Source organism: Neoarius graeffei, chromosome 5 (genome assembly GCF_027579695.1).
Source record: "Neoarius graeffei isolate fNeoGra1 chromosome 5, fNeoGra1.pri, whole genome shotgun sequence".
NCBI lineage: Eukaryota > Metazoa > Chordata > Actinopteri > Siluriformes > Ariidae > Neoarius > Neoarius graeffei.
The window spans coordinates 1135894-1156253 of record NC_083573.1 but is presented as its reverse complement, the minus strand read 5'-3'; the positions used below and the strand labels follow the sequence as shown (position 1 = coordinate 1156253).

General features: G+C 41.8%; 1 protein-coding gene across 1 annotated transcript in view; it reads right to left on the bottom strand.

Annotated features, from left to right (window-relative positions):
* Nucleotides 1-9606: 9606 nt before the first annotated feature.
* The window catches only part of LOC132886362 (uncharacterized), a 180230-nt gene continuing 169476 nt past the window's right edge, over nucleotides 9607-20360 (bottom strand). Inside the window, exons 22-30 of the mRNA XM_060920924.1 lie at nucleotides 19758-19826; nucleotides 18414-18453; nucleotides 12967-13037; nucleotides 12639-12856; nucleotides 11418-11677; nucleotides 11043-11153; nucleotides 10816-10960; nucleotides 10535-10573; nucleotides 9607-10130 (exon numbers count right to left, since the gene is read on the bottom strand). Coding sequence (XP_060776907.1) covers nucleotides 9865-10130; nucleotides 10535-10573; nucleotides 10816-10960; nucleotides 11043-11153; nucleotides 11418-11677; nucleotides 12639-12856; nucleotides 12967-13037; nucleotides 18414-18453; nucleotides 19758-19826 — 1219 coding nt within the window. The 3' untranslated portion in view covers nucleotides 9607-9864. The remainder of the gene's footprint in view (nucleotides 10131-10534; nucleotides 10574-10815; nucleotides 10961-11042; nucleotides 11154-11417; nucleotides 11678-12638; nucleotides 12857-12966; nucleotides 13038-18413; nucleotides 18454-19757; nucleotides 19827-20360) is intronic.

The window sequence follows — 20360 nt, the reverse complement described above, 5'->3', positions numbered from 1 at the left end:
CCCCATGTCCGCGTGGGTTTCCTCCCGGTGCTCCGGTTTCCCCCACAGTCCAAAGACATGCAAGTTAGGTTAACTGGTGACTCTAAATTGAGCGTAGGTGTGAATGTGAGTGTGAATGGTTGTCTGTGTCTATGTGTCAGCCCTGTGATGACCTGGTGACTTGTCCAGGGTGTACCCCGCCTTTTGCCCGTAGTCAGCTGGGATAGGCTCCAGCTCGCCTGTGACCCTGTAGAACAGGATAAAGTGGCTACAGATAATGAGATGAGAAGTTTCTGCTGCTCTGTTCATTCCAGGAGCCATGACTCTTAGAATGCTCACAACAAGAACAAACCTCATGTCCACAATATTGAACTTCAGTGGTGTTTGTCTGTCAGTTGATGAGGTTAGAAATGTAGAGTCAGGTGCGGCGTCTTTCAGTGGATTTAGAATGAAATCTTCAAGGGGATTTTCTCACGTTTCAGTTTAAAATGTTCAAGCTTCACTTTCATTCATTTATTTTCTTTGCCTCTTGTCCACTGTGGGTCGCGGGGGAGCTGGAGCTGATCCCAGCTGACACTCACAGAACTTCACTTCTGAATGAGACTCATGTGAAGAGAAACTGATTTCTGTAGTTTACAGACACATGTTCTATATGAGACAATAAAGAGAGAAACAGGACGATCAGATTCGTGATATATACTGTCAATAAATGTCATATGGAATGCCTATGGGCGGCACAGTGGTGTAGTGGTTAGCGCTGTCGCCTCACAGCAAGAAGGTTCGAACCCAGCGGCCGGTGAGGGCCTTTCTGTGTGGAGTTTGCATGTTCTCCCCGTGTCTGCGTGGGTTTCCTCCGGGTGCTCCGGTTTCCCCCACAATCCAAAGACATGCAGTTAGGTTAACGTGGGGTGGCCTTGGGCTGAGGTGCCCTTGAGCGAGGTACCGAACCCCTGACTTCTCCCCGGGCGCTCTGGTGTGGCTGCCCACTGCTCTGTGTGTGTGTGTGTGTGTGTGTGTGTGTGTGTGTGTGTGTGTGTGTGTGTGTGTGTTCACTGCTTCAGATGGGTTAAATGCAGAGGATGAATTTCACTGTGCTTGAAGTGTGCATGTGACAAATAAAGGTTTCTTCTTTCTTCTAAATATGAACCTTTTAAGTTTTATTATTATTATTATTATTATTATTATTATTATTATTATTATATGCAGCAATATAACTGCACACAATTCTTTTACACCATACTGTTACATGATGGTGTTTGATTTGGGTGAAAATGTTTGTACACCCCAAGAGAAAATGAAGCTTACAAAGAACTTGCCGTGTGTTTGGTTTCACAGCCCTTTCTTCATCATCATCATCATCATCATCATCATCATCATCATCACAAGGTACAGTCATGGCCAACATGGCGTTAATAGTTTTAAAGGTGGAAAACAATCTAATTCATGAGTTCAGAAGTTTGTACCCCCTTTTCATAACATATATTGGTCAAATATTCTGTAAAAACATGGATGTCCAGTTTTTTCCCACCTTTATATAACTGATTTTATCAGCTCTTTACCTCTAACCACATTTTTAACCAGAGATACATGTTCCTGTTGTAGATTATAGATGTAATTTCCTGGAGTTTCACACATCGTTACAGTTCTTCTGCTGTCAGTGAATGACATCAGAGTTTCCTCAAATACATTTACAATTTCTGGCACTGTCCAGTGATTGATTGTGAAACTGCAGTCATAAAAACTCAACACTGAGATTCTGGTCTTTGTGTGATTTGGAATTGAACCGAGAAGACAAGTGGTCAAAAAGAAGCTGAATGTTACTCTTTTATTTAAAAAGTTCAGCAGAAAAGGAGATCGGTGCCATCCAGTGCGCTGAAAGGGCCTGGTTAGTACTGGGACAGGAGACTGTCTGGGAAAACCAGGGCATGGCACAGGAAGGACTGATGATGTGTTTTCAGTGTTGTTTTCAGGATTTGCAGTATTCGCATGTGCGGCATGTTTGGCCCTGTCGGCTACCATCGTATGAGTTGTCACCGTGAACAGAGCATGCCTAGCGCCATCTATCGGACATGTGTAAAATACAGAAATAAGGCCGTCGCTGGGTGAACAGGGGTACCCTGACAAAAAAGACGTTTATTCAAGTGTGCTTCTCATATACTTCTTTTAAACTAAAAATAAGAGAGTATGCTTTCAGTTTACTTTTTGTTTTACTTATCAGAGATATACTAGTGCATATCAAAAAATTAGAAGATTGTGAAAAAGTTCAATGTTTTCCATCAGTTATTTAAGAAAGTGAAAATGTTATATATTATAGACTCATTACACATAAGCTAAAATGTTTCAAGCATTTTTCTATTTTAATTTTAATCAGTATGGCATACAGTACAAAAACATTAAAAAACCATCTCCAAATATTAGAATATTTCATTTCGAGTTTGAGTAAAACAGTATGAACACAGCGTACCTCTCGGTCTAGTTCAGTACACACAACCACAATCATGGGGAAGACTGCTGACTTGACTGTTGTCCAGAAGATGATCACTGATGCCCTCCACAAGGAGGGTAAGCCACAAAAGGTCATTGCTGAAAAGGGTGGGTGGAAAAGGTGCACAAGCAACAGGGATGGCCGCAGTCTTGAGAGGATTGTCAAGAAAAGTTGATTCAAGAACTTGGGAGAGCTTCACAAGGAGTGGACTGAGGCTGGTGTCAGTGGATCAAGACCCATCACGAACAGACATCTTCAAGAAAGGGGATACAACTTTCGCATTCCTAATATCAAGCTACTCCTGAGCCAGAGACAATGTCAGAAGTGTCTTATCTGGGCTAAGGAGAGAAAGAAATGGACTGCTGCTCAGTGGTCCAAAGTCCTCTTTTCAGATGAAAGTACATTTTGCATTTAATTTGGAAATCACAGTTCTAGAGTCTGGAGGAAGAGTGGAGAGGCACAGAATCCAAGGTGTTTGAAGCTCAGTGTGAAGTTTCCACAGTCTGTGATGATTTGGGGTGCCATGTCATCTGCTGGTGTTGGTCCACTGTATTTTATCAAGTCCAAAGTCAACACAGCCATCTACCAGGAGATTTTAGAGCACTTAATGCTTCCATCTGCTGACGAGCTTTTTGGAGATGCTGATTTCCTTTTCCAGCAGGACTTAGCACCTGCCCACAGTGCCAAAACTACTACCAAATGGTTTGCTGACCATGATATTACTGTGTTTGATTGGCCAGCCAAATTGCCTGACCTGAACCCCATAGAGAATCTATGGGGTATTGTCAAGAGGAAGATGAGAAACACCCAACCCAAAAATACAGATACACTGAAGGCCACTATCAAAGCAACCTGGGCTTCAATAACACCTCAGCAGTGCCACAGACTGATCACCTCCATGCCACACCGCATTGATACAGTAATTCATGGTAAAGGAGCCCCAACCGGGGGCGTCGTGGCTCAGGTGGATGAGGCGCCGTGCCGTGGGTACGGGGACCCGGGTTTGGTTCTGACCCAGGGTCATTTCCCAGTCCCTCCCTGTCACTCTCTCCCGCTCATTTCCTGTCTCTACACTGTCCTGTCTAATAAAGGTGAAAAAAGCCCCCCCAAAAAAAATATCTTTAAAGGAGCCCCAACCAAGTATTGAGTGTATAAATTAATATACTTTTCAGAAGTTGGACGTTTCTGTATTGTAAATCCTTTTTTGATTGATCTTAGGGAATATTCTAATAATTTGAGATACTGGATTTCATGTAATGAATATAGAATATATGAAAGTTTACCTTTTTGAATTAAATTATGAAGAAAGGAACTTTTTCATGGTATTCTAATTTTTTGAGATGCACTAGTACTTAATAAAGTTATACATACGTATATTTGGCTTATACTGAAAAGTATACAGAAAAGTCTAAGTATATTAAACTTCTCCTGATACTTAAACATTTGATCAAGATATACTGAACAAAAGTGTAATAAAGTATTAAAATATTTGTGCCTTATAGAAAGCCTTGTTGACTCTTAATTCCATGCAAGGTTTGATTTATTTATTTATTTCTCTTGATTGGGATAATAAATTTTATTTATTTATTTTTAGAGCTTGGATGTCAGTTTCAGTTGTCATTGCCATGGTTTTATACTTTGGCATTTTATACAATGTTGCTTTAAATTTTGATTTTTAAAGGAAATGAATATGTTCTTCATCCTGAGGATCTGTTGTTATTTTGTGAATTCTTACTTTTAGAACTTCACTGTAACTTAAGGTCCAAAACAAGTTGTCTCCTGGTAGTGCGCATGAGGTAAGGGTTAGGGCGAGAAAACTAATAGTATACGGAGAAGGATAATTGCAGAAAACTTCAAAACTAAAAGAGGTTAGCACGGTCGCCTCACAGCAAGAAGGTTCTGGGTTCGTGGCCGGCGAGGGCCTTTCTGTGTGGAGTTTGCATTTCCTCCGGGTGCTCCGGTTTCCCCCCCAGTTCAAAGGCATGCAGTTAGGTTAATATGGGACTGCCTTGGGCTGAGGTGCCCTTGAGCGCGGCACCGAACTCCCAGCTGCTCCCCGGGCGCTGTTAGCATGGCTGCCCACTGCTCTGGGTGTGTGTGTGTGTGCTCATTGCTCACGTGTGTGTGTTCACTGCTTCAGAAGGGTTAAATGCAGAGAGGAATTTCACAAGTGTGTGATGAATAAAGTTGTGCTTTCTTCTTTGTTCTTTAAAAAGTGGACTAGGTTGTGGCAGTGGGGGCGTGGCCTAGCATCAGTTTGCAAATGGAGGGCGGGGCCAGTGAAGGTGAGTGGCAAAGTCAATGCACCTGTGGTTAATTAATGTTGTGTTTGTTGTTGCAGTGACAGAGGATAGAAAAGGAGGGAGAGAGCAGAGAGAGGGAGGCTCTCCTGACCAGAAAACATGTGAGTGAGCAGCAAGTGAGTAAAGCTGGAAAGCAAGAAAATAAGTAAAATAGTGTGTGAGAACATCAGCTCTCACCTGCTGTTTCTGTCCTCCACCCACATCAGGGACTCATTACAGAGGTGTAGATCACCAGGAACTAATAGTATATTTCCAATATGCTGTAAAGTATACTTTAGTAAACTAAAAAGTGGACTAGAAGTAGAAAACAAGTAAACTCATAGTATATTTCCAGGACACTATGAAGTCTGCTTTTGTAAACTAAAGAGTGGACTACAAGTATAGAACTAGGAAACTATTAGTCTATAAGTTTACTTGTGGTTTACTTGCAGTACAAAATAAAGCATACTAGTTGTATCCACAAAGTTTACTTCTCTTAGACTTAAAGAATACTTTTTATAAACTAAAAGTGGGCCAATTTAGTCCCAAGAAATATTAGATTAGTTTACTGACAAGTATACTGTAAGTGCATTGATATCAGTATACTTGGTACACAAAAGTATACTGAAGGAAAAATACATTAACTTTACTAAAGTATAATTAATAAAATGAACTTGAAGTATATTTATTTCTGATAAAGGTATCACAGATCAGAGCCAGAAAACCAGATAAAAGTATTTCACTGCATGTAGTTTGTCTGCTATAAACTTTATCTGCTAAGTTTTTGTGCGAGAAACTACAAACCTGGGGGCAGCCATGGCCTTGCCAGCAGCCTTGGGCTCAAAGGGTCGCCGGTTTGATTCCCAGAACCGGCAGGAAAAATGTGAGAGGAGTTGCGTAAATGAACAGCACTTTCCCCCTCCCTCTGTATCATGGTTGAAGTGCCCTTGAGCAAGGCACCTAATCCCCAACTGCTCCCCGGCTGCTGGAGCGTAGCTGCCCACTGCTCTGGGTGTGTGTGTGTGTGCGCCTGCATGTGTTCACTGCTTCAGATGGGTTAAAGGCAGAGGAGAAATTTCACTGTGCTGGAGTGTACATGCGACAAAAAAAGGCTTCTTCTCCAATAAAGTATTTCACCATTATAATTTTTATTGTAAAAAGCATTACAAAACATGGAGGAAACATCAAAGAATGTAAATAAAAACTGAGTATTCGATCAGAAACTGCTTTAATTCGGAAACATTAAAGCTTTCCTTTGTGTATCTAATTTTCATAAAGGATTTTGTGACAAGATTGCAGTAGAAAAACAGAAACACAAGTTTGTCACCTTGGATGCTGTAGAATCTGCGCATGAATGACACAACAATATGGGCCCTCACCGAGATTATAAAACCATGTAATGTTCGGGTCTCTTGAAGTTGCAGAGATCTGCAGTTTATTGCAGGAACTGCATCACGTTTTAAACCGGCTGCATTGTTTTTACATCTTTGGTTTTAAATACATTATGTATACACATTTACAACCCTGATAGGTTTTGATCTGTCTGTACTGAAGGAGGTTGAATTGACAAAGTATGATCGAGGAATGTCGACCTCTATCAACCAGGAGATTCCGCCTCATGGATCGATCCGGGAGCAAACAGTCACTGACGCGGGCTTAGGTGTTCAGAGACTTTCCTCAGTTAATTGTCGGACAAACATGAGTATATATTCACATTCAGGAATGTGTTGTAGCTCTGTGATTGGATGATGATGTGATTCATGAAGCTAAGTTATCCATGTATGACAGGGTAACATCAGTGGGTGATGGGAATGGGTTAATTCACTGGTTTAGACTGCTTTATGAAAGAAGAGATACATTATGTACCATTACATCATGCATCAGGATTATAATCTTGTGAAAGAAGAGACATTTCTGGTCAAAATAACCATCAAACAGAGAGCAGAAAGTGAGTGAAGATAAATCTCAAGGATTTAACTAACCACAATAAGTAGCTGTCAGAACTGCCTGGACCAGTTTGAAGCATGACAAACAGCTACAGTGGTGCTTGAAAGTTTGTGAACCCTTGTGAATTTTCTTTATTTCTACATAAATATGACCTAAAACATCATCAGATTTTCATGAAAGTCCTAAAAGTAGATAAAGAGAACCCAGTTAAACAAATGAGACAAAAATATTATACTTGGTCATTTATTTATTGAGGAAAATGATCCAAATATTACATATCTGTGAGTGGCAAAAGTATGTGAACCTTTGCTTTCAGTATCTGGTGTGACCCCCTTGTGCAGCAATAACTGCAACTAAACGTTTGCGGTAACTGTCGATCAGTCCTGCACACCGGCTTGGAGGAATTTTAGCCCGTTCCTCCGTACAGAACAGCTTCAACTCTGGGATGTTGGTGGGTTTCCTCACATGAACTGCTCGCTTCAGGTCCTTCCACGACATTTTGATTGGATTAAGGTCAGGACTTTGACTTGGCCATTCCAAAACATTATTCTTCTTTAACCATTATTTGGTAGAACGACTTGTGTGCTTAGGGTCGTTGTCTTGCTGCATGACCCACCTTCTCTTGAGATTCAGTTCATGGACAGATGTCCTGACATTTTCCTTTAGAATTCACTGGTATAATTCCTTGTTCCATCAACGTTGGCAAGCCGTCCTGGCCCAGATGCAGAAAAACAGGCCCAAACCATGATACTACAACCACCATTTTCACAGATGGGGTAAGGTTCTTATGCTGGAATGCAGTGTTTTCCTTTCTCCAAACATAATGCTTCTCATTTAAACTAAAAAGTTCTATTTTGGTCTCATCCATCCACAAAATATTTTTCCAATGGCCTTCTGGCTTGTCCACGTGAGCTTTAGCAAACTGCAGACGAGAAGCAATGTTCTTTTTGGAGAGCAGTGGCTTTCTCCTTGCAACCCTGCCATGCACACAATTGTTGTTCAGTGTTCTCCTGATGTTGGACTCATGAACATTTAACATTAGCCAATGCAAGAGAGGCCTTCAGTTGCTTAGAAGTTACCCTGGGGTCCTTTGTGACCTCGCTGGCTATTACACACCTTGCTTTATGATCATTGCCTTGCTTTATTCATAACTCATCACCTTGCTGAGTTATCTTTGTTGGTCAACCACTCCTGGGGAGGGTAACAATGGTCTTGAATTTTCTCCATTTGTACACAATCTGTCTGACTGTGGATTGGTGGAGTCCAAACTCTTTAGAGACGGTTTTGTAACCTTTTCCAGCCTGATGAGCATCAACAATGCTTTTTCTGAGGTCCTCAGAAATCTCCTTTGTTTGTACCATGATACACTTCCATAAACATGTGTTGTGAAGATCAGACTTTGATAGATCCCTGTTCTTTAAATAAAACAGGGTGCCCACTCACACCTGATTGTCATCCAATTGATTGAAAACACCTGACTCTAATTTCACCTTCAAATTCACTGCTGGCGGCACGGTGGTGTAGTGGTTAGCGCTGTCGCCTCACAGCAAGAAGGTCCGGGTTCGAGCCCCGTGGCCAGCGAGGGCCTTTCTGTGCGGAGTTTGCATGTTCTCCCTGTGTCCACATGGGTTTCCTCCGGGTGCTCCGGTTTCCCTCAAAGACATGCAGGTTAGGTTAAATGGTGACTCTAAATTGACCGTAGGTGTGAATGTGAGTGTGAATGGTTGTCTGTGTCTACTGTATGTGTCAGCCCTGTGATGACCTGGCGACTTGTCCAGGGTGAACCCCGCCATTTGCCTGTAGTCAGCTGGGATAGGCTCCAGCTCGCCTGTGACCCTATAGAACAGGATAAAGCGGCTACAGATAATGAGATGAGAAATTCACTGCTAATCCTAGAGGTTCAAATACTTTTGCCACTGACAGATATGTAATATTGGATCATTTCTCAATAAATAAATGACCAAGTAGAATATTTTTGTCTCATTTGTTTAACTGGGTTCTCTTTATCTACTTTTAGGACTTTTGTGAAAATCTGATGATGTTTTAGGTCACATTTATGCAGAAATATAGAAAATTCTAAAGGGTTCAAAAAATTTCAGGCACCACTGTATTTCTATCACGCCAATTTCACTGGAGGCATTTATAGATTACAAATAACAAGGAGGTGTCACTTATGGACGGCCTTCAAAACATCATGGTTCATGAACAATAAGTTCCTGACCACAGGAACATTATAATTTTTTTATTTATTATTATTATTTGTTGTGGGCGGCACGGTGGTGTAGTGGTTAGCGCTGTCGCCTCACAGCAAGAAGGTCCGGGTTCGAGCCCCGTGGCCGGCGAGGGCCTTTCTGTGCGGAGTTTGCATGTTCTCCCCGTGTCCGCGTGGGTTTCCTCCGGGTGCTCCGGTTTCCCCCACAGTCCAAAGACATGCAGGTTAGGTTAACTGGTGACTCTAAATTGAGCGTAGGTGTGAATGTGAGTGTGAATGGTTGTCTGTGTCTATGTGTCAGCCCTGTGATGACCTGGCGACTTGTCCAGGGTGTACCCCGCCTTTCACCCGTAGTCAGCTGGGATAGGATCCAGCTCGCCTGCAACCCTGTAGAAGGATAAAGCGGCTAGAGATAATGAGATGAGATGAGATATTATTTGTTGTTTTACTACAGTTTTCCATTGGCTAATAAAATTATTAATGAAAATGACATCATGACAATGGCTCATATCATTCATTCATTCATTCATTATCTCTAGCCGCTTTATCCTTCTACAGGGTCGCAGGCAAGCTGGAGCCTATCCCAGCTGACTACGGGCGAAAGGCGGGGTACACCCTGGACAAGTCGCCAGGTCATCACAGGGCTGACACATAGACACAGACAACCATTCACACTCACATTCACACCTACGCTCAATTTAGAGTCACCAGTTAACCTAACCTGCATGTCTTTGGACTGTGGGGGAAACCGGAGCACCCGGAGGAAGCCCACGCGGACACGGGGAGAACATGCAAACTCCGCACAGAAAGGCCCTCGCCGGCCACGGGGCTCGAACCCAGGACCTTCTTGCTGTGAGGCGACAGCGCTAACCACTACACCACTGTGCCGCCCGGCTCATATCATTGAGTATAAAAAAACTGACACATTAAGGACTAATTTTTATCGTGACAGTGTTGCATTATTCGAATCCTGACTCCAGGTCATTCACTACAAGAAGCTCCTTCTCCTTCAGGACTTTATAGAATTCTGCTTTGGCAGCTCTTCCTCCTGAGTCGAGAAATCTGTACAATTTCCTCATTTTCTCCTGTGGTGTTGTTGCCTCGATGAGAACACTGTACATTTCACTGGTGATGATTTTCTTGGCGAGTAGAGCGTCTGCTATTTCCAGTACTGATGCAACTCTCTGTATGAGCGTGTCTCTGTATTTATCTACAAATTCAACACCTAAAATAGAGAGAAACATTAACTTATAACAATGTACACTGCAGGACTCTTTCAACAGAATTCATCCCAAGTTCATCAGAAGGACATTTATTTTGACAAATCAAAAGAATTTAAGATCAATAAATTTCATACTAATGTCAGGATCATGGAATGGAAATTATTAATATTTCTAACAATATTTGACAATATTTCATGAGTTTGTTAAAATAGCTTCAAGTGTTTGAGAACGCACAATGCATAAAGAGTTTGCGGGTTGAGAACTTGTTTCGTGTTTTTCAATCTAATAAATTGTGCTCAAGGAAGCAAAAACAAAATCTAATGTTGCAATGCCCACTTTCTTCTTCTGGAAAAGAGCGGATGAAGTTTAAAGATAAATTATGCAAAGTTCAGTCAGAAAATCTTACCTTCATCCATTACAACTGGAGCTGCTTTTCGACTATTCACTGAGGAAACATGACAAAAAAAATTCACTGCTACAAAACTATAATGTTTCCTGAAGTCATATCATACTAAAGCCAACCAAGAATGACATGCATATGAGCATCCCAGGCCTTATCAATCAGTGGTGAAGGTGAGTGTGAACCTGGAATGTTTGGAGTGGGAACGTTCTGGGTTGACTGTGGCAGGATGAAAGCTATGCTTACCCTTTCAGTCAAATTAGAAAACAAAAATGAACTCTTGGTACCTGGAAGAAAGACCTGACAAGGCTCCCACACCTCCTCACCAATTTCATTTGAAAGACCTAATGTGAGGTCTTCAACCTCCGTCTTAAGGATCACCTCAAATGTGATGTGATAGTTGGGTCCATAGTCACAGAGAAATTTCTTAACCTAAAAATAACAAAGCTAGCTGAATGCACGATTTCAATGTGTTAATAAATCTTATTTCTCCACAAATGAAACTGTAGTTTACCTTTGGCTGGGATTTATGAGGTTCACAGAGTGGTCTGTATTTTTTACCAGGCGTCAGTTCACATATGGAGCTGCAAGGAATGTATGTGCTGCACTGGTGTTGTTTCCGCACCTTCATGGTCATTGAAGAACATTCAAGAAAAATACTGAAGTGAACTTGATTAAAAAAGCTTCATTTCAGTGAACTTTAAATTAATAAATGAAAAAAGAAAAGAAGATCAAAAATGTCTGATCATCGATAGTTTGGTAGAAATTGTGTTCATCATAAGGAAAAGAAAAACTGAAACTTCACATGTGAACACCATCTGGAATAAATTGAATGCTAATGCTAAAATGCTAATTAAAATAAGTTGATAAAGGTGGGTTTGTAGATTACCTCTTCAACTGGCACATTTCCGGGCAACAAGTGAATATCCAGTTTTCTCCTCCTTTCCTTCTTTCCAATCATTTCTTTGTAGAAGAGAAGGATTTGAGCACTGATGGGTTTTCCCCCAAAGATCCTTTTTATAATCAGGCCAAACAAGGAGAGACCTTGGACTTCCAAGATCACGTGTGTGTTTGTTATTTCCAGGGGCTGAATGATCTCCACATTACCCTCAATGAAATGTGCCACAGCCAGTTCAATCTGATTGTGATCTAGAACATAAGCAGTGGTGCTGAGAAGGAACTGAGAGGTAAAAGCCAAGATCCAGCAGACAAACCCAAACATCTTTATCCAAGTTATTTTTTCAATTATTATGGTGTGTATGGTGCCATTAGATACTCCGATGAGCAAAAACATCATGACCACTAACAGAGAAAGTAAACGCTGTTGATTATGTTAAGGTCAGGGATATATTACACAATGAGTGAACAGTCTGGTCTCATGGTCAGCATGTTGAAGGTGAGAGAAATTGTAAGGTGTAAAGACCTGAGTGATTTTGACAATGGTCAGATCTTTGGAGCTAGATGGTCAGAGCATCTCCAATATAGCGAGGCTTGTGGGGTGCATCTGGCCAGAAGTGGTGTGAACATCCTGAAAGTGGTCTGAGGAGGGATGAACCAGCAACAGGTTGCTGGGCACCCAAGGCTCATTGATGCCTGAGGGCAACAAAGGCTATTCCATCTGGTCCAAACCAACAGATGGGCTACTGTGGCATAAGTCACAGAATATTTTAATGATGGCTCCTGAAGGAACGTGTCACAACACCCTGCTGTGTATGGGGCTGCATAGCTTCAGACCTGCCAGAGTACCCGTGCTCAGCCCTGTCCTCTGGTAAAAGCACCCACAAGAAGCACACAATCACCAGAACTGGACCTTGGACCAACAGAAGATGGTCATCCCATTTTCTTTGACATCACATGGCTTTGGCAGCATATTAGTGGTCATAATGTTTTGGATCATTGGCATATTTTACAATATTGTTTATTGATGACATTACAAGTGCACACGTGTGACTTTAAAGATGAATAAGTAAAAAAAACAGGCTTCCCACTTTTTATGGATATGTTTCAGTTGGATTACTGTTTCACTCTCATTTCACGTTATTCTCACAGAGAACTCTGCATTTCTCTTGGATTATATTGATGATAAACATGGAACTCAAAATGATCTCACCTGTTTGTATCTCGCAGTGTGGGAAATGCAGATAAAGAATTGAACCTTCAGAGCAGTTGATGTTGTACAGGGGTCCTGCAGGCTGGAATTGGCCCAGGCCCTGCAACTGACCGTTATCCCAGGACACGACTGTGTACAGCACTTCCCCATTCTCTTTCATCTCAAAGCCAAGGTTGGTCAATTTGCAGTGAAACTGACCAGCACGAGAGCAACGAAATCTGCAGAGTAAAATACAGAAAGGACAGTAAAAACTTAATCTGTCTTGCTTCTTAACATCAATAATTCAGCAGATTTTTGTGAAGGGCAGAATAAAATATGCCTGAGGTACCTGTATGCACCGCCGTCATCACCGTGTTTCACTAATTCAGGGATGAATACCTCTGTGATGACTGAATGCTTCTGAACAGGAGAAAATAGTCATAATAAATTTACACATTATACAGAGATGAATAATTATTATGTGGTGCCAGTGAGCCTACATATATGAAGACTCAAAAATAGTACAGTTGAGACCAAAAGTTTACATACACGCAAATATCAATGTTATTTCCAAAGGAGATCATTTCAAAATCGTAGCTCAGAAAAGCTTTTATTTCCTGTATCAGATTTTCAGTGAGTCAGAATTTTACATACACTTAATTACCATTTGGTGGCATTGCCTTTTAATTGCTTGAACTTGGATCAAATGCTTTGGGGTCATTCCATGTCAATTCACACACCCTCCCCAGTGACACCTCTTCAATTTGCCTGATATTTATTTTATTAGTGCCTTATGATTTCAAATGAAAGAATCCAAAATTTTAGCTTCCTAGCTGGAACGGTTTTTGAATTTTGGCCCTTCAAAGTTTGGGTGCCACGCCCACTTTTGGGGTCCGGGAATTGTACAATTAATTTGCAAGCATTTTTGGAGGCCCATATCTTTTGTTCTAAGGGGAATATAGACCTGTAAATTGCTATATCTATGTATTCTGGCCCTGTCTATCTGATTCTGCACCTAAAAATAGCACAAGTTTACTAACTTTAGAGATATTAACCCCTTAAAAGTGGATTTTTTTAATGACACATTTTTTTTTACATTTCAGGGGTCCATATCTTTTCAAGTTTTTGTGTTGATAGGGTTTAAACTGATTTATCATCATATTTGGGAACTCTACTGTGTACTTGGAGAGTTTCAGGGCACTCAGAGCTTTGGTGGGGGTACAGGAGGGCCTCAAATATGGCTTCGGGACAAAATTACCATTTGGTACGTCCTACTTCAGGCCATTAGTTGGCCATGTGGGCACATGATGACTGGAATGAGCCTTTAACCCTCTCACCAGACACCTTTTATCAAACTTTTAAGCCAATAAAAACTTTGATTATCCAACTCCTTCAATATAAACTAAGCATTTGTATATGGTACTGTTTTTGCATACAGGTATTTTCTGAAAAGTCCGGAAAGTAGGTCAACTATTGTTTTAACTGTCAATTCAAATCAAAAGGTACTAAAACACATTCAAATGATAAAATAGTAAGATTAAAACAAGGATAATATCACTGAACACATATATTTGAATATATAAACTGACAGTTTATATATCTCCCCCCCCCCCCCACCCCAAATCTGTCCCTCTGAGTTACATGGAGTCAACAGGAAATCTTTTGGTGGAGACGGTGGGGACCTCGACTGGCTATCGTAGCCTGCAGGGAATCGGCCGTCAGACATTCTGTCGCATGTCCCAGACCCGGTGACATGTAACTGAATTGTCTTGGCCAGCCCTAAGGGTCCCATCTGCATCTCATCATTGCTGAGGAGTGTGCTCCCATCACCCAATCAAGCATCCAGCCAGAGCAGGTCATGATATATTTTTTACCATATTAACATGCCATTGTGTGTTATACCTGATGTAAAGACTCTCGTCTCTGCGAGCCTACCACACAGATTTAATACTTGTCATTTTTAGGGCATACCTAACAACGTGTTTTCTTTCTCTCTCCCCCCCCCCCCCTCCCTCTGTCCCTCTGAGTTACATGTTGATCCTGGGATTGAGATGCTGGCCTCTTCTGCCCCTCGGACCTGCTTGATCCATCCTGGTGCCCTGTGTCTGGTCGGAGTTTTATCACCCCACTCCTGTGAAGGACGGCCCCATGAGGACAGTTGAGGGTTATACCTGTTAAAACTGTTAATATTATAGTCAGGCTGTCTGTTGTTGCCCAAATGAGGATGGGTTCCCTTTTGAGTCTGGTTCCTCTCGAGGTTTCTTCCTCATGTCGTCTGAGGGAGTTTTTCCTTGCCACCGTCGCCACAGGCTTGCTCATTGGGGATAGATTAGGGATAAAATTAGCTCATGTTTTAAGTCGTTCAAATTCTGTAAAGCTGCTTTGCGACAATGTTTATTGTTAAAAGCGCTGTACAAATAAACTTGATTTGATTTGAGTTTACATTTATTAACCCTTTGCACACTGTACACACACACGTAACTTAAACTACACTTACTTAAGAATAAATTAGTCATGTGATCAGATCAGACAATTTTAATGAGGCATGGACGCCATTTACTGCTGTCAAATAAATGTAGGCACAATGCAAAACGATTCAATTCAATATAAAACCATAACCAGGCTCGCTGACTGACACTGACAGTTAAGCATGAATGTACTTTGGAAGAAGCATCTCAATTCTTTCTACATCAACTGCAACAAGTTTATAACGCCGAGCACTACGAACTTGAATCTCTGGCGCATTTACATGACATATAATGTCTTGAAATGGCACCCAGCATGGTGGATTTTGGCGGTTTTCAGCAGGCCAAGACAGAGTCGTGTTTGACCGTTTCATGAAATGACAATATACATCATTGTGTTCATCAGAACGGTCGACAATGTTTGCCACATACCAGTTGTTGTCATAGACACAAGCAATATATTGCCCAGGCTGATATGAACTGAAATCCTCTGCACCATCACAAGCATGACTTGGGGTTGCAGTAGAATCAGTACCATCAGTGGCACCCACCGACACAATGGAAAATGTCAAGTCCTGAGAAATCCTCCGTATCTCCAGTTTTCCATTGGAAATAGGTATGAAGCTGTGATGAGACCGAGTACCAGATATTGCCTTGGCTGATGAATACCTGCCCTCAAGTTTGAACTCTTTCTCATGAAGAAAGATACCCTCGCTGGTAACAAATAAGAATTTCACATTCTCAATATGTTTGCTTGCCCATTGATACATCTGTTCAGCAGTGAGAATGTGATCATCATCAGTGGCCTGCAGACTTGCTCGGGCAACCAGGCGCTTCACAGTGCCACCAATACCATCACATGGGCTCTTGCCATGCGATGTGGCAAAAAAAATGCCATTCAGCCTTCACACCAAAATCCTTTTCATGGTTGCACAAGTTCAAAAAGTCTAGGTTTAACTTCCAGATCGGATGTCAGAACAAATGTAGTAAAGCAACCAGGATGTTTTTCTTGGGATCATCCCCTTGTTTGCATCTTTCCCTTTCCTGTTTGAAAGATGCATTTAACTATTAGGTGTATAGTGGTCAGAGTTTGGTTGGATACAGGGAAAGGTGTCAAATGTAAAAAAAAAAAAAAATCAGCATCGTGAAACAGCCGGGAAAGGGTTTATCCCTTGTAATTGTCAATATAACTAATGGGGTATTGGGTATAAATAATCTTCCCATAGATTAAAATCACTATATGGCTGTGCTTTTACTACCTTAAACATGAATAGGCAGTCAAAACAACAGTTGACCTACTTTCCGGACTTAGGATTTTTCAGAAAATATGCAAAAATAGTATCATAAACAAATGCTTAGTTTATATTGAAGGAGTTGGATAATCAAAGTTTTTATCGGCTTAAAAGTTTGATAAAAGGTGTCTGGTGAGAGGGTTAAAGGTTCATTCCAGTCATCATGTGCCCACATGGCCAACTAATGACCTGAAGTAGGGTGTACCAAATGGTAATTTTGTCCCGAAGCCATATTTGGGGCCCTCCTGTACCCCCACCAAAGCTCGGAGTGCCCTGAAACTCTCTAAGTACACAGTAGAGTTCCCAAATATGACGATTAATCAGTTGAAACCCCATCAACATAAAAACTTTCCAAGATATGGACCCCCAAAATGTCAAAAATATTGTGTCATTAAAAAATCCACTTTTAAGGGATTAATATCTCTAAAGTTAGTAAACCTGTGCTATTTTTAGGTGCAGAATCTGATAGACAGGGCCAGAATACATAGATATAGCAATTTACAGGTCTATATCCCCCTTAGAACAAAAGATATGGGCCTCCAAAAATGTCAGGATGGTATTCTTCTTTTTAAAAGCGTCGTCATTTTCCATCCATAGAGAGTGCTGATTTAATCCAGCCAACCAGTATTTTCAGTTTGTTTGTTTGTTTCACCTACACCATACTGCTAAACTGTATTTGAAGAAACTGTGGGTGGTAAAAAGAGCAACTGGACTTGCTTGAAGATTCTTGAAGACGTTTCACCTCTCATCCGAAAGGCTTCTGTCTGACTAATAGAGAGTATCAGGTATTTATCCTGTCATGGGTGAAAAGCAATCCGAAGGTGTCGTTGAGTCATCCTGTTGGTGTGGGTCACTGGGGGCTGGGTGTGAACGGCCTAGAGTGTTGTTGGGGTGATCAATGGGTTGTTGGTCCTCTCTGTCCTCCTGTGAGTCACTGAAAACAGTTTTGGTGTGCATTCAGTTGTCTGGGAAGTATGCCAAGGACTGCATTGTAGGTGGCCGATAAATGATGTCTTAGACCACCACCTCTGTTCAGTGATGGCCATTCCAGGTTAACAAAAATGGCTTCTTTAACTCCTCGCTCATACCAATGATCTTCTCTGGCTAAAATGCGTACGTTGCAATCCTGGAATGAGTGTCCTTTGTTGTTAAGTTGAAGATAGACCGCAGAGTCCTGACCTGAGGAACTGGCTCTCCTGTGTTGAGCCATGCGCCTGTGAAGCGGTTGTTTTGATTCCCCAATATATGAGTCCGTGCATTCCTCACTGCACTGAATTGCATACACTACGTTGTCCTGTTTGTGTCTGGCTATTCTGTCCTTAGGGTGGACCAGTTTCTGCTTCAGGGTTTTACTGGGTCTGAAATGTACCGGAATGCTGTGTTTGTAGAAGATCCTCCAGAGTTTCTCAGATAGACCAGAAATGTAGGGAATGACAATGTTCTTGCGTTTGTTCCTGTTATCCTCCTTGTCCATTATGTTCCTTTTTCTGCTCTTGAAAAAAGCCCAGTTGGGATACCCGCAGTTCTGAAGTGCTTTCTTGATGTGATTCTGCTCCTTCTCTTTTCCCTCTATCGTTAAAGAAGCCATTTTTGTTAACCTGGAATAGCCATCACTGAACAGAGGTGGGGGTCTAAGACATCATTTATCAGCCACCTACAATGCAGTCCTTGGCACACTTCCCAGTCAACTGAATGCACACCAAAACCCAGCTGTTTTCAGTGACTCACAGGAGGACAGAGAGAACCAACAATCCATTGATCACCCTAACGACTCTCTAGACCGTTCACACCCAGCCCCCAGTGACCCACACCAACAGGATGACTCAACGACACCTTAGGATTGCTTTTCACCCATGAGAGGATAAATACCTGATACTCCCTATTAGTCAGACAGAACTGAAGAAGCCTTTCAGATGAGAGGTGAAATGTCTTCAAGAATCTTCAAGCAAGTCCAGTTGCTCTTTTTACCACCCACAGTTTACTATGACCTGGATGACTGAGAATCTTCACAGACATGTATTTGAAGAACACGACAGCACCTGCTCTCTGTTCTCCTGCTGCAACTTCTGGTTTTGTTCACTGTTTCAAAACAGATACACAAGATTATAATTATTGACAGGTCCATAAATATTTGGAAAGTGAAAGTCTTATTTTACTGTGATTTTAGCTATCTACCACAATGTATAGGATTTTAAATTAAAAATGAAGCTCAAAGTGCAGATTTTCAGCTTTAATTTGAGGATATTTCCATCCAAATCAAGTGAAGAATGGAGGAATTGCAGCATTTAGCATGATTGTGTGTGTGTGTGTGGCGGCACGGTGGTGTAGTGGTTAGCGCTGTCGCCTCACAGCAAGAAGGTCCTGGGTTCGAGCCCCGTGGCCGGCGAGGGCCTTTCTGTGTGGAGTTTGCATGTTCTCCCCGTGTCCGCGTGGGTTTCCTCCGGGTGCTCCGGTTTCCCCCACAGTCCAAAGACATGCAGGTTAGGTTAACTGGTGACTCTAAATTGAGCGTAGGTGTGAATGTGAGTGTGAATGGTTGTCTGTGTCTATGTGTCAGCCCTGTGATGACCTGGCGACTTGTCCAGGGTGTACCCCGCCTTTCGCCCATAGTCAGCTGGGATAGGATCCAGCTTGCCTGCGACCCTGTAGAAGGATAAAGCGGCTAGAGATAATGAGATGAGGTGTGTGTGTGTCTGGCTACCTGTTGTGAAGGGACTTTTCTTCACTAGGGAAAGAATTCTATCATCCACCAGTTGTTTTTGAAGGGCTTCCAGGCCTTTTGGTGTCCCTGAGCTCACAAATGCATTGCTTCTTCTTAGAATGTACCAAATAGTTGATTTGGCCACACAATATTTTGCCATCACGCTGATGGGTTTATTTAGATTTTTCAGATTAATGATGACTTGGACTTTAGAATGATCCCCTGCTTCACTGGCAGTGACCGCTCTCTGGACTTCATATTAAGAGTTCACACCAACAGACTCCAAATACAAATCCCACACTTGAAATCAGCTCTGCATCTTTGATCTGCTTACTTGTAAGTGAAATAATGGGGGAATAAGACACATCTGGCCATGCATCAGCGGAGCAGCCAACTGTCCAATACTTTTGGTCCCTTAAAAAAAAATGGGCCGGGGTGTCGGCACCATCCACAAAGTGCTGTAATTCCTTCAACATTCACCAGATTTGGTTGTAAATACATTCAAATGAAAGCTGGAAGTCTCCACTTTGAAGCCATATTCATTACTAAAATCCACCTTCAATACACTGTGGGATCAATAATTTTGTCATTGTCTGAATATTTATGGACCTGACTGTATATCATCAAATGAAATGTATGTTCGAAGAAATATTTATTGGAAATGAGAGGATTAATTCCTCACTGCTGTTTGTTGGTTTTCTGGTGTCTGGGTTGTTCATCAGAATCCTGAAGCTCTTCTTCATCTGGACACCTGCTCAGAGAATCAAACACTTGCATGAGCACACATACACACAGTCTCTCACACACACACACACTCTCTCTCTCACACACACACACGCACATGCTCACTCTCTCTCTCACACACACACACACACATGCTCACTCTCTCTCTCACACACACACACACACACACACACTCTCTCTCTCACTCTCTCTCACACACACACATTCTCACACACACAAAACAATGATAAATATTTCATAAAATAGAATAATTAACAGTTTTTGAGGACTCAGTGTGTTTATATAGAGAGGCAGATGACAAACACATAGCAGGTGTGCTAACACAGCACGGAGAGAATGGGGAAAAATGCAGAGCAGAGCGCAAGGCACAGGTCAGGATCTGGAAGTTCCGGACTGGATCATGACATTGCCATTGAACATGTAGGCAAAGCCCAGGCCTTTTGAAGTAATGTGTTCTGGACAGATGAATGAAATGTACAGTTGTTTGGCCACAGTAAGAGTACACGTGTGGCGCAGACCAAAGATGACTTTTCAGCAGAAG